This window comes from Sinocyclocheilus rhinocerous, unplaced genomic scaffold (genome assembly GCF_001515625.1).
Source record: "Sinocyclocheilus rhinocerous isolate Xijiao unplaced genomic scaffold, SAMN03320098_v1.1 scaffold757, whole genome shotgun sequence".
In the NCBI taxonomy this organism is placed as follows: domain Eukaryota; kingdom Metazoa; phylum Chordata; class Actinopteri; order Cypriniformes; family Cyprinidae; genus Sinocyclocheilus; species Sinocyclocheilus rhinocerous.
This window is the reverse complement of record NW_015662957.1, coordinates 649,933-664,020: the sequence shown is the minus strand read 5'-3', so window position 1 is coordinate 664,020 and position 14,088 is coordinate 649,933. Positions and strand designations below refer to the sequence as shown.

Genomic DNA, 14,088 nt, shown 5'->3' with positions numbered 1-14,088 from the left:
TATTTAGGCTAACCTTATAAAGGTCTTTATCATCACTTTTGATCATTTTAAAGCATCCTTGCTAAATAAAAGTATTAATTACAGGAATAAATTATATTTAAAAAAATATTCAAATAGAAAAGTTTTTTTAAATAGTAAAAATATATGGTAGTGTATATAAGCAGCAGGCATTGCACCGCCCCAGTGACAATTCTTCTGGCAATTTTATGGCATTAACACATTTCAGTTTACCATTTTTATGTTGTATCTTCATACGAATTAATTTTGTTCTGAACATTTACCTTATCTATAAACAAAACAACAGTAAAAGAATAATCTTTTGGAGATGTTCATAACATTCTCTTTGAACTATGCCAGTTAAGTCACAGTAAAAGTAATTTTGTTTATGAAGCCTCTGGATTAAAGGGGACGAAATATGATTACTACGCATACAGTATTTGTTCAAAGATGTTTTATGTTGTGCTCAAACCTTCACCTAGAATGGGTTATATGCTAAAATAAAACAACTTAGATTCAGTTTGTAAAAAAATCACTTTAATTCTGTACATCGCCAACAAAAAAAAAAGAGACTGAATTTAGAAAACATGTTCATGAAAAATAAAATAAAAATAACAGGATAATGGGTACATCTCCAGAAAAACTGGAAAAATGTTAGTCTAGTCTCCATTTTCCATCGAGCTCTCCTGGGTATCATCACTTTCCATCTTCTCATCATCTAAAAAGATAACCAAACACAAATTTAGACCACAAAACAGGAAGATGATTACAACCTGATCGCTGGTAACTGCAAAGCAGTTTAGAATCAGTATACATCTGGGTCGTCTAGCCTTTATTCAGTTTAACTACTTACTCTCCAAAGTCTGCTGAAGTTCCTGAATGGTGGTGAGAAGGACGTGGAACTGTTTCTTACGAAGTTCCAACTGTGAACATGGTTAAAAAAAAGATCTGAGTAAATATTTAAGCAAATGATGGTGTATTTCTACAAAACCATCAAGAAACTCCTCATTCCCTTACCTTGTCCTCCACATTCTCTTTGATGTGTGAAAGCTGCTGAAGCTCTCTGTCTAAAGCCTCAAGCTGCCTGCAGAAATAAGATCACAAAAACACTTCAATAGCTGGTGGGTCCATATGCATCCCTGCCGTAGGGTGTCCCGCTTGTCATTTTTTATAAAGGATATACAGACTACAGATTTAATACATAATGAACCAAGTAATAAATATATTACATGCTAATACAGATGTGATTTGACCTACACATGAATTTCAAACCTACTTTAAGGTCTCATGTCTGTCTGGATGTTGCTTGATAACTCTGGCCAAAGCATCATACTCTACAAATGAGAATTAGATTAGAGAACAGCAGAAATGAGTGATACAACCAAATAGAAAACAATAGAAAGGACAGAATGTCAGTTTTCTCCAAAGAAGCTGTACTGAACCTTGGCGGTTTTTTCTTATCCTTTTTGCTCTCTGGATTTCCTTTTTGCACTCTGCAATTTTTTCATGGGCTGACGTTATACTTCTCTCTATATTGAAGAGAAGAAACAAGAATATTATGCTATGCAACTCAACAAATCTTAATGATACCTGACAAAGTCACACAGGCATATCACCTGGAGGTCTTACCAATATCTGCATAGATTGCTTCATAATTCTCCATTTCTTTCAGGTTCATGTCATACACAAGCAGGGTTTTCCCCATGGAGAATTCACATTGAGCCAAAGATGTCAACATCCTCTGATACTGTGAGAACCTGCAGCAACAGAGACAATCAAGTCATTATACATAAGGCTATGGTAACTACCATTATAAGAAATTAGAGCGATCACAGATCATAATAAGAGTTTATTTACCCTTCCTCTGGTGAGAAATTGGAATGACACCATTTGGTAAAGCTCTTCATAAGCACGTTAATGCGCCTATCGTCTCCAGCTCCATCTCCATCGATAAGAAGACGCTTCCGAATAACCTCATCTGTGAAAGGACACACACACACACACACACACACACACCAGTGCATCAGTTTTAGCATATCACATGGCTAACTAGTTATAATTCCTCATATTGATCTCATTTTTAAGTGAGTTCTTTTAGCTACAAAAACACATACACCCGGGCACCGTTGTAATAAATCACACTGATTTGCCACATAAAGATCAAACAATAAATATACACCAAAGCAAATAAATCCTTACCATCAGTGACGCTACCCATTCTCCAAAAGGCACACTGAACTATTCGAAAAAACTTTATTGACATGCGCGCGCGGACACACAGAGCATCAGAGCCCCGCCTCTGTTGCGAAGCAAACGAGCCGAACGAACCTGCCGACCCCACAGCACGATTCACAGCAGTTTCCTAAATGGCAAGGTTTTGTTTAACCGTTATTCAAGTCATTTAGAAGTAGTGGGTAAATTGCTCATTCAAACGTTTAAACTATTCGTGTGATTTCCAGAAGTGCTGAATAGGTAGGCAGTTCAGTAGTTTTTGACAGTGGTGGAAAGTCCGACTCATTTCCGAGAATCGGTTCATTAGAACAGTTCGTTTTCAAGAACCGTTAAAAAGGAATCCAACAATTCTTTTACGACATAACAACAACATCATATATGTGAAATAGGCTGTTCTCGGTTCAGAGTGGTTTAACTTATTCTCCGAAAGATCCTATTCAAAAGTTTCACGAACCGTTTCAGCCTAAACGGCCAGGTTTTCTCTCATCAGCAAAGTCATTTCAAAATTGTGCGCAAATGACTCTTTCAAACGTTCGAAACTCTTATGACTTGCTATAGAAGTCAAGTAGTTTTTGACAGTATGGTCGTAGGTCCGCGAATCGGTTCATTCTAATCAGTTTATTTTAAAGAACCATTTCAAAAATAACGATTGATTCAGCTCATAAAACAAAGTAATTTAGAACATCAATAAAATATTCATTTACATTTAGAAACTTGATTATATTCATATCAGCTCAGTTATTTATCGGTTCTTGGCTCAGTATTCGAAAGGTTCTCGTTCATCGTGTCGGTTGCATTGCGAGTCGAATCGGTTTAGTGAACCGGTTCAACTTATTCATTGAAGAGATCCGACTCGTAAGATTCACAAATCGCTACAGCATACCCCTAAACGGCAAAGGTTTTTGTCGTTATGATATCGCCAAATTCATTTCAAAGTTGTGTCGGCTGCGTGTGGCTCCGATTAGTGTGTTTTTACTTCTCCATATGTATGCAAAAGCGTTATAGCGAAGTGCAGGAGCAGGCTGTGTTTCAAAACCCACTGAGCCGCCTACCTAGTCCTAGACTGCCTATTTAGGCACCGAGGGCGCGTCTGGGACGCTCGAAAAGCTGCTGCGAAAGCGTCCAGACAGCGCAAACGACTCACCAAAACGCACAGGAGCGTTGCAAGTGCGCGAACGACGCCCAGAAATGCTTTCTAGACAGGCAGCGCTCTCGTTTTTGACACACCACCAGACTGTCCAGTGACAGGCGTGCTCGGTGCATGCGTGCTGCTGGAGTCAGTCAGTGACGTTCTTGTCCCAGAATGCTGCCTGGTAAACAGACATGGAAGCACCTGGTGAAGACCTCCACAGTTACTGAGCACTGCACTCGCTCTTTGAACTGATCTTCATTTTCAACACGCCCTAAAGCCTGCGCCTTTGTTCTCTCTAGAGCTCAACCGGGACCTCTGAAGTCCTGGGCATTGGTAAGAGAACAATGATGACATCGAGATCAGCTGCTAATGTCTGTTCTGCCAGTTAGCCAGTTGCATGCTACAGCAGTGCCACCAATGGCTGGCTTCAGCTGCTCAGTTAGCGAGGAAGCTAAACCTGATGCCGTCCCCCTCCCCCTCTTATGTGTGTAACATTTTATTTTGGTGACCTAATACTCAAGTTTACTTTGTTCGATTCGCTCTATGACAAACCCGCTATGTTTAGTCCTTACGGAAAAGTTGTTGTGGGAGCCATTCTAATGACTGGTGGATCCTGCCATTATTGCTTTCACTTTCCCAAGTGCACTTGCTCATTTGAAGTTACCTAGTGGATGCAAACAAGTGGACAGGGCTAGAAATGAATGGAGCCTTAAGAATAATTTTAATTAGTAAACATTAGCATTGAACACTTGTAAAACTTCAAGGACATGCCATTTTACAAAAAAGTCTCATGGCTCTCAAAGTTGAAAATTAAACTTTATAAAAAAGGGGAATCAATGAGGAGAGGAAAATTAGGGCTGTTTACAGAATCTGCCAACCTACTTTTAAACATTAGCTTTTAAACAGTTAGCTCCTAAACATTTTAAATCAAATCTTATTTTATATGTATATGGTTTTTATGTGATTTCATATCAAATGAATCATATATAAAATGACAACAGTTTGACTATTTCTTCAAATTAAAATCTCATGTAGTACTTCAAAGTTATTGCAATAAACAAGCTTTGTACTCATGGCTTCAGCTGTGCATGCTAAATTTGGAATATTAATTGTTTTTAGTTTAACTCTATGCACCCCCTGTAAGGTGTTGACCAAGAGTGGATGTGTTTGTGCTGGAAACTGCCATTTTTGTATAGTTCTGTAGAATGGTAGACGCACCGAAGGGGAAATCTTTGCAACATCTCATCATAAGTCATAAATCAGACTCCATTTCTCTCATACAGACACTTGATGCGTAATGCATTCATCACTTTCCATTGACACAAACAACAGGCTGATAGTCATCCAATTAACATCAGAATGATGCTGTTTGTTTATATCTGTTATTTTCTCTGTGTTTTTAAATTACTCATCATGTCTATTATAATTTATTCAGATAGGTATTGTACTGACTTATTCTGAAAATACGTACCAGAAACATTTTTTGATTAACATAAATGGATGAAGTCATGGAGTGCAAATTCTGCTTATTTTATGTTATTAAATAGGTAATGAATTTGATGTTGCACTGAGCATATGCTAGAAAGTCAAAACATTTTCACTGGTTGCTTTATATCCCTGAGACGGATTATCAGGCTGTCAACTGAAGGGCTCTCAGATGGTTAGCCGGGGATAGTCGTTATTGGATTGGATTACTCTGTAGCGACGGGCTCCTCCATAAGTAGATCTTGGGCTAGTAAAAACTGTAGAGAAGAAAGCCACAGGCCTTAGGTCATAAAGGGCTCCTCTGTCAAAAAACAAACGGCTAATTCCCTAAACTGTGATTATTATACACTGAGTATTAAAATAATGCTGCTAACATTAATCTGCTCCTTCATCTGTTTCCTTTCTGCAGATTCCCTCACCAGCTTGGGTGGCAGTCTGGAATCACCATAGCTGATGAGGATCTACTGACTTGACCAGTTTTGTTCCAATTTTTACTTTTGACAAGGTATGAAATAATATTATGTCAAAAATGAAATAATGAATATATTTCTCTAGGTTTTATTTTATTGAACTTAAGGGCATATTTGATTAATTTCACAATTTCTAAACATATTCCTTTTTAACAACTCATCATTTTAGTCCATCACAGGTATTACTATGTTTTCAAAAGGAATAGTTCACCCACAAACTGAATGTACTCACCCTCAGGCCATCCAAATTTGTTTTTTTATCAGAACAGATTTTGAGTAATTTAGCTTTCCTTTGCAGCGAATGGGTGCCATCAGAACAAGAAACTTCAGTCAATCAATTAATGTCTTGTAAAGAAAAAAGCAGCGTGTTTGTAATAAACAAATCCATAATTAAGACGTTTTAACTTTAAACTGTTGCTTCTGGGCAAAATTCAGTACATATTTCATAATAATGCCTCCTCCAGTGAAAAAGTCCACCCCCTGTTGTTCTGTCAAATAAAAAACAGAAACTTATTTATTAAGAACTGTTTTGGACTGTTTTTGCTTGTAAACAGTGCGGGGCCTGTACATATTTATCTCCTGCTGACAACTTTTCACTGGAGAAAACAATATTATGGATAGATGACTCATATTTTAGCTAGAAGCAACATTTTGTTAAAAACGTCTTAAAGGGTTAGTTCACCCAAAAATGAAAATTCTGTCATTAATTACTCACCCTCATGTCGTTACAAACCCATAAGACCTTCATTCATCTTCGGAACACAAATTAAGATATTTTTAATGAAATCTGAGAGCTCTCTGACCCTCCATAGACAGCAAGGATACTACCACAAACAAGGCACAGAAACATAGCAAGGACATTGGTAAAATAGTCCATGTGACATCAGGGGTTCAACCGTAATTTTACGAAGCTACGAGAATACTTTTTGTGTGCAAAGAAAACAATAATAACATAATTTATTCAACAATTCTTCTCCCCAAGTTACCGTCTTCCACCATTTTGGAGAGTACCGCAGAACGCAATCAACGTAATCAGCATTGTTTACGTCCAGTAGAAAGCGCACGCATGCTGAACGTAAACCAACTGAATACGTTGAGTAATGACAGAATTTTTGGGTGAGCTAACCCTTTAATGATGGATTTGTTTTTTGCAAACACGATGCATTTCACTTCACAAGCCATTAATTGATGAACTGGATTCATGTGGATTACTTGTGGACTATTGTGATGTTTTTATCAGCTGTTTGAAATCTTAGTCTGATGGCACCCATTCACTGCAGAGGATCAATTGGTGAGCAAGTGATGTAATGCAAAATTTCTTCTAATCTGTTCCATTAAAACTGCAGTCCGTAACTTTTGGCACTCTAGCGGTTAATAAACACCTCGTTTTTAATGGGTTTTCATGTTTTTGAATCATCGCTCCGGCCGGACAGGGCATCACAGTATGGTAAGTGGCGTAACATTTCCGTCTCACGCTTGAGGTATTCGGCCAATCATAACGCACTGGATAGCTGGCCAATCACAACACACCTCGCTTTTTTTGAATGATGAGCTTTGTAAAAATCGACGCGTTTCAGAAAGGCGGGGCATAGAGGAGAAACAATAATGTACAGTATGTGGAAAAGAATGTGTTTTTTGAACCTTAAACCGCATAAACACATTTCATTACACCAAATACACAAAATAATGTTATTTTTAGCAGCATCATATGACCCCTTTAAGCAAACAAAAATTTTGGCTTGCCTGAGGGTGAGTAAATTTTCAGCAAATTTTCATTTTTGGGTGAGCTATTCCTTTATTGGGGTATGGTAGTAAATTGTTAGTAGATTCATATTATAAAACAGTAGTCTAAAAACAGTTTAAGGACTAGAATACACTCAAGGAGGGAAAACGAAGTAAATCCTATTAATCAAAACATTTTTTGCAGTAGGTGTTCTGCATATCGTATAGACTGTGTTTAATATAAACACTTTAGGCAATGACTGCATAAAGCACAAATTTGACTTGAAGCTATTTTGCATCCGATTAAAACCTGTTTGCCTCTATTATCTGTTCTTATTCTAGATGAATTGGCCCAGACATATTTGATCGTATATGAGACACATTCTTGCAAGTGGCGAAATGGCTAAGTATAGCCTAGAATTTATTTGCCATTGCCTGTGCTCCAAAATGTGATTCATAACATGTGGCTGATCAGAGTACATTAATTTTACAGCACGCAAAAGTGAGGCCATTTTTTGTTTATACTTAATAACATAGTCTTTAACTATACCTCTAACTTTATCAACCAGATGGTGTTTGTGAAAATTTACGAAGTTTGGTAAAGAATTGCAGCAATGCAGGTTTGTGCAACTGAGTCAGACTGTTCTTTAGATAAATTACTCTGTTGAAAATCTATCAGATCTAGATATGCTTAATACCAGTGTGACAAAACAATGCTCAGTGCATCAAAAGATTAATCCATGGCTGTCATTAAAATAGCCTGCCAAATGCACTATTGTCTTAACCTTTTTCACTCTTGATTTTTGAAGTGAATAGATTTGTTTTGCTCCTTGACGTAACAAACTGCATGCATTAAAAAAAATGACTGAAAGTACTTTGTGTTTTATTTCTGGTCACAAATGTAACCAGCAGGACACTACAGAGTCTATTTATTCATCAGTTTGCTGAGTAAGATCCATCAGAACGTTGCAAACAATTATTATGTAATATTTTATTTTACTATCAAACACTTCTTGTCAAAAGGGAACGATGATCCAAGAATAAAAGCGTATTTCTTTCAACTTTTACTTTGCTTTTTAATGTAACTGTGAATCAGCCAGAATGGGACTCTGGGTTTTCTTACTGGTCATGAGTGTGACCACTGTCATGTTTACATGTAGTGTTACCCAGTTTTAAATGGAAAAGTAATCTTAAAGGGATGGTTGACCCAAAAATTTACATTTTATTCACCCTCATGTTGTTTCAAACCTGTATGAATTTCTTTCTTCTGTTGAGCACAAAAGAAGATATTTTGAAGAATGTAACCAAACCATTGACTTACAGATTTTGGGTGAACTATCCCTTTAATGATGCAACAATAAAAATGATAATAGACCATTTAAATATAATCTAAATATTTAAGTATGTCTCAGATATGGTAGTTGTATCTATATTAATTGTTTTACGTGCATCCTTTCAGGGGGATAAACTGAAATGAAACAGCTCTGGTCTTGTGACTTGCGTCATGCAAAAATGATCACATGAATGACAGTCTGCATTTTGATTTATAGCTGATAACTCTGTATAGATCACAGACAATATATTTTAGACCCCACAAGCTTAAAAAAAAACCCCACCACATATTGGTCAGAAATATTACTAGTGGGATTAAATAGGTTAGCATTTGTTGTAGGTCAAACAAAGTCGTTCAAACTGCAGGCATCATGTTTTTCTCAGAAAAAGTAGCTTATTTATTATCTAGTGGCCGGTTTTCTTTTTTTTTTGTCGACGTCGGTATTAGGAAAATGGGGAATTCCCAAGACAATTGATTCACCTTTTTAATGGAAACCTATGAAGATATACGTTTTTTTAATATGCGTGACAGCACAATAAGGTAAACATTTCTCCCCACACGCAAGTGAAACCCAGATTTCCTCACTATTAAGCACATACGCCTCAGCGAAAGGAAGTTTGGAGGTCGTTCTTAAACTTTTATCTCTGTAATCTGCTCTTAATGTACGTTTCGAGACGCGCCGCCTAGTGCAGCACGCATCAGGGGAACCAAAGACGACCGAATCGGGTATTCGGCTCATGTCATTCATTGACGGAATCCGCTCGGCCACCTTAAGCGCTCACTGCTGTGTTGTTACATTGTAGCGGAAAGAATGTCGGAAAGGGCCGATGATGACGTCAGGGGGGAGCAGCAGCAGCAGCAGCGCAGAGCGGCCAGGCAGCTGAAGCAGCGGGGAGAAGCCTCCACAGCAATGGCGACTGTTGCGGAGCGCAGATCCCTGCCTAGTCCTGAAATAATGCTGGGACAGCCTTGGAGCAGCTGGGTCGATGCTGTGAAACTCTACGGGAGCGACGGTGAGTTGATCGGCCGCCGTCGGCCATTGCGTTTCAGCGGGCAGCCGCGTCAGATCGCGAGCTTTTGCCCGATTGCGTGCAGTTTTGAAATATTAAGAAACGCGAGAACAAGCCAGCAAGTGTAACTATTTATGTAACGCGATCCAAATCGCTTCCTCAGGTACAGAATTGGAGGAAAGTTTGAAAGAGTGCGGGAAAAATCGCGAAGCCATGAGACTCTGCAGAGACGGTAAGTAGTGTTGCTTTCTCTGGTCAAAGGTGTGTTTTTGTTTTGGTGCTGTGTGCACACTTTTCACGCACCGGCTCGCCGTGAAACAAGTGCAGCTGACTTTTGACAGTACTACCCATGAAAACTCTGCTATTACGATAGTTACAAGCGTTTAAAACGAGCTCTTGTATGCGTGTTTACATAGGCTGTTCTGTAGGAACATTAGTTATTATACAGGTCTGAGTTGCATGTTAGAACTTGCGAGTTTGAATTGAAATGAAAAGAAAGTAGCTGAAGTAGAATACATGCTATATGCGTGTAATTGCCATGCTTGAAATGTCTTAAATGTGTACAAACAACTATGACATTTGAATAGAAACCTAAATGCTTAATATGTTTGGATAAGTCACATTTCATACACTAATTGTTTAAATGTCAGAATTATGAAATCTAAATCATATGTAGAATTATACATTTTTCTAAACAACTCTTTGGAATACTTGATTTTTAATGGTCATTCACAGCATTCGGTCGTCAAATCGTCAGAGCCGTAGCTGTATAAATAACCACTCATCTGGGAAACTGTTCTGTATCTTTACAAGTAATGCCCATATTTTGCTCATTTGATAAGTATCGTTGTAATAAGTAGGGAAATATAAAGTATCAGTATTCAGGTCAGTATTTTCTTTAGTGTTCCTGGACACCGCAGCGACCTTTTTTTAACTCATATAATTTAAGCTCAGTTCAAGATTTCATATATATTTAATAATTATTCGTTAACTAGCTGCTTCACGTCAAAGTCCTGATAACCCTGATTTTTTTAAGTGTATTGTAGTCACACATTTTATGATGCACTAATTGTTTAAATGGCAGAATTATGAAATCTGAATTATGTAGAATTATACATATTTATTACACTGTATTTTTATTGGTCAGTCGCAGCATTCTGTCGTTAAATCGTCAGAAACATCGCTGTATAAATAGCCACTCATCTGGGAAACTGTTCTGTATCTCTACAAGTACTCTACTAAAATAATTCAAGTACAAATTCAATGTTTAATGCCCATGTATTTGCTAATTTGGTAAGTAACCTTTTTAACTCGTATAACTTAAATTCAGATCAATAGTTCATATATATTTAATAATTATTTGTTAACTATCTGCTTCACGTCAAAGTCCTGTTTTAATAAAAAGTCCAATTAGCAGCCGACTTTGTTAGCTCTTGCTTAGATCGAAATGGATGTAAGTAACTCAGCTGTATTGTTTATGTGTGTAATGGTCAAGGTAGTTGTCGATCAGATTTTTTAAATCCACCTTTTGTAAATTAAATGGGTGTAACAAGCCTATTAGTAACCCCAACAAAGCAAATGACATCTTACAGTGGATATCATGGCTGTTCTTATGAATCTCTTTTATGTAGATCATTCTAATAGATCTTAGCTTTATACTTAGTTGCCATGAAGTTTATAAACATGTCATCACCAGGCCCTTTTCTCGCTCTTTTTCTGTTAGTATAGGAAGCGTGAGATACTGTACCTGTGAGGGCATTTATCTACCAGTGCATTTGCATTGACAAACAATAGAGCTATCATGTGCACCACTGCTCCATTGCACAATTTAGAGTGAATTGGTTACGTCTGGGAAGACCCATAGTCGTCACACAGTAATCTGTCAGATATGTCAACCTTAGGGTTACATAAGATGAAAAACAACACCTTTTTGCCTGTATGGACTGAAATCATTGCTGTTTTTATGTTGAGCTTTAATTAGTGTTTTCTATTTAAATTTAGGTTTAATTTTAAGCAGATCTGTTCTCGGGTCAAAGTAAAGCCAACGCTTCAAACACATCTTTATTAAGACTTTAGTTTCAGTTTCAGCATTGTCTATGCCTGAAATATTTATGTGTGAGGATGTATTGAAAGCAGCGTATGTTGTGCTGTAGATATGGACGTTATTGCTTCTATGCCTCAGCTTAAGAGCACTACATGTTATTGTATAGTCAGGAACAGGGTGTCCAGCCTGGCCTGCAGGATGATTTGAGAAAAATAGAAAGGAAAATATCCTTAAAACATACATTTATTGTATTGATATAATATATTAATAATGAATAAAGGGACAGTTCACATAAAAAATGAAAATTTAGTCATTTATTCACCGTTTATTTTCCAAACATTTCCAAATATTTTCTTTTGTAAGACGGAAACTTAAAATAGTTTGAAGGGTGTTGGTAACCAAACCATTTTGATGACTGTTGACTTGACCATTGGTGAAAAAAAAAAACACTGAGACATTTCTCAAAATATCTTCTATTATGTTCCACAGAAGAAAGTAAATTAGACAGGTTTGATACAACATGAGCGCGAGTAAATAATAGAAAGTGTTTGGGTGAACTGTCATTTTAAAACTTGTTTATCAGCTGAAGCTGAAACAATATTGAAAACATAGACAGGTACATGGAAGAATATTAGGGTTGCAAAGTGAATTTCACATTTCAGTTTTCCCTGAATGATTATTAGAGATATTGTATTAATACTAGTTTAGCGTTGCCGGCGGCAGACTGAGATGCAAGCCTGTAAGTAAAATGAGTTGTACAATTTCCTTGTTTAACTCTAATTTTGTCTAAATATTCGGTTTTAGACAGCTCGTTAAAACTGAATTAACAAACTAAAGGTATCCAGCCAATTGCAGTCACTGATTTGCACTTTTTCTTTTTCAAAATAATCTAATAACTATTTGACTATTATTTCCTAATTACCAGTTGTGTATGTATATGAAATCAAGTGCCTCTGGTCAGGGAAATTTCACTTCAAATTGCCTTTTGTTGTACTTGATTATTTGTTATTAAAGTACCATAAAAATTATTCTGGACTTGAAGGTCCAGAATAGCTAATCACATGTTGATCATGCAGGAAATAAAAAATATCACTCATGCTCTACAACCTAATGCTAAGAGAAAATTCTCACTTTCCACAGAGAAAATGCTCTGTGAATCTAATTGTGTATCAGATAGATGATGTCTGTATGCACTAATCTAACCAGCATGCCTAATTAATTTCTTGACTATCTGTCTTAAACTGCAAAACTTACTTGGTTGAAAGTGTTTGATCATCTGGTCCAAAGGGGATGGAGGCCAGAGGCTGTGATTGGGCTCATCATAAGCTTAGATGGAACTGTTATTTAGATTCCGTAACATTTAAATCTGATTATTTAGTCAATTCATGCACATACACTAACAATTGGGGTCGGTAAGATTTTTAAAATCTTTTCTAAAGAAGTTTCTTATGCTCACCAAAGCTACATTTAATAAAAAATACAGTAAAAACAGTAATATTGTGAAAACTTACAACTTAAAACTTATAACTTATTCTACTGTAAAATATTTTTCATGTATTTTATTTTTGTCATGGTGAAACTGAAATTTCAGTATCATTACTCTAGTCTTCAGTGTCACATGATCCATACTAGAAATCATTCTAATATGCTGATTTGCTGCATAATAAACATGTCTTATTATTATTAAAGGGGACATATCATGAAAATCTGACTTTTCCAGGTTTTAAGTGCTATAATCAGGTCCCCGGTGCATCTACCAACCAAGGAAACGTAAAAAAGATTTTTAAAAAAAATTTATTTATTTATTTAGTTGACAGGGATATTGTACATTAATAAAACATTCCTGTAAATGTACCAGAATTAGCCAAAGCCTATTTTACATCCATAGTCCCTGGACAAGATGTTACAAGTCACCCTAAAATAAAATGTAATTAAAAATACATACTAAAAAATGTTATAATTACATAGTTCAAATCATACAGTATTCTATTAAAAAACAATGGGATCAAATAAAGACAATGCAAACAAGATACAATCAATAATAGGATAGCTAGCAAATATAAAATTCTAGTGTTGACAAATCTGAGTATGAATTAACCAATTCTTCAACTGAACCCTAAATAAAGCATATGTGTCTAGATCTCGTATAGTTGTCGGAATAGTATTCCATTCTCGTGCAGCTTTAACAGAAAAAGCAGACTGACTAAAATTACTTCGTCTAAGCGGTATGATACAATCTACATGATACAAACCCAGTATTAACCCAGTAACTTTGTTTTGGTAAGCCTTTTTCTGCAAGCATCTGAAAAAACGAGCGCTTCTGATTTCGCTCACTTGGTGACGTGACAAAGGGATCTCATTATAATATTACCGCCCCTTAATCTGTAAGTTTCCACCCACGGCGCCGTCATTTTGATTTTACAAGCGACAATGGTGTACCAGCTCTAATGCCATGGCGAAAGTTTGAGCAAAACAGGCTAACTGTTCTGTCTTTGGTTGCACAGACGAGCACAGAACACTGTTTAGAGTCCCAGCCTCAGAGACAACAGAGCAGTGCATTTATTGATTTATTTACTGTATATTGCTGCTGCCACACAGATCTAAAATAAACATGCAATTTATTTCCCAGCTGTTTACCTTCACAGACATAACCAACTGTTTTT

At 36.6% G+C, this 14,088-nt stretch overlaps 2 protein-coding genes across 3 annotated transcripts in view; one reads left to right on the top strand and one right to left on the bottom strand.

Annotated features, from left to right (window-relative positions):
- Nucleotides 1-552: 552 nt before the first annotated feature.
- Nucleotides 553-3,478, bottom strand: LOC107728626 (THO complex subunit 7 homolog). Its single transcript, XM_016538879.1, has 9 exons — nucleotides 3,374-3,478; nucleotides 2,197-2,359; nucleotides 1,855-1,975; nucleotides 1,627-1,754; nucleotides 1,440-1,526; nucleotides 1,274-1,331; nucleotides 1,015-1,081; nucleotides 851-920; nucleotides 553-715 (listed from the first exon to the last, which is right to left on the bottom strand). Exons 2-9 carry the CDS (start codon nucleotides 2,258-2,260, stop codon nucleotides 657-659), a joined length of 654 nt encoding a protein of 217 aa, XP_016394365.1. The 5' UTR covers nucleotides 2,261-2,359; nucleotides 3,374-3,478; the 3' UTR covers nucleotides 553-656.
- Nucleotides 3,479-3,564: 86 nt separating this feature from the next.
- The window catches only part of LOC107728624 (ataxin-7-like), a 33,959-nt gene continuing 23,435 nt past the window's right edge, over nucleotides 3,565-14,088 (top strand). The window contains exons 1-5 of one of the 2 annotated variants that reach the window (XM_016538877.1): nucleotides 3,565-3,694; nucleotides 5,256-5,351; nucleotides 7,381-7,445; nucleotides 9,175-9,384; nucleotides 9,545-9,613. In XM_016538877.1, the coding sequence (XP_016394363.1) occupies nucleotides 9,183-9,384; nucleotides 9,545-9,613 (271 nt within the window). In that variant the 5' untranslated portion in view covers nucleotides 3,565-3,694; nucleotides 5,256-5,351; nucleotides 7,381-7,445; nucleotides 9,175-9,182. The remainder of the gene's footprint in view (nucleotides 3,695-5,255; nucleotides 5,352-7,380; nucleotides 7,446-9,174; nucleotides 9,385-9,544; nucleotides 9,614-14,088) is intronic. The other variant, XM_016538876.1, reaches the window with a different exon arrangement.

Excerpts from the sequence above, each read along its gene's own strand:
- LOC107728626 (XM_016538879.1), bottom strand. The coding sequence starts at position 2,260 with ATGTCAATAAAGTTTTTTCGAATAGTTCAGTGTGCCTTTTGGAGAATG. Across the intron at positions 1,082-1,273 it reads GACAGACATGAGACCTTAAA|GCAGCTTGAGGCTTTAGACA; the intron begins GTAGGTTTGAAA and ends TTATTTCTGCAG. Across the intron at positions 921-1,014 it reads AAGAGAATGTGGAGGACAAG|TTGGAACTTCGTAAGAAACA; the intron begins GTAAGGGAATGA and ends CCATGTTCACAG.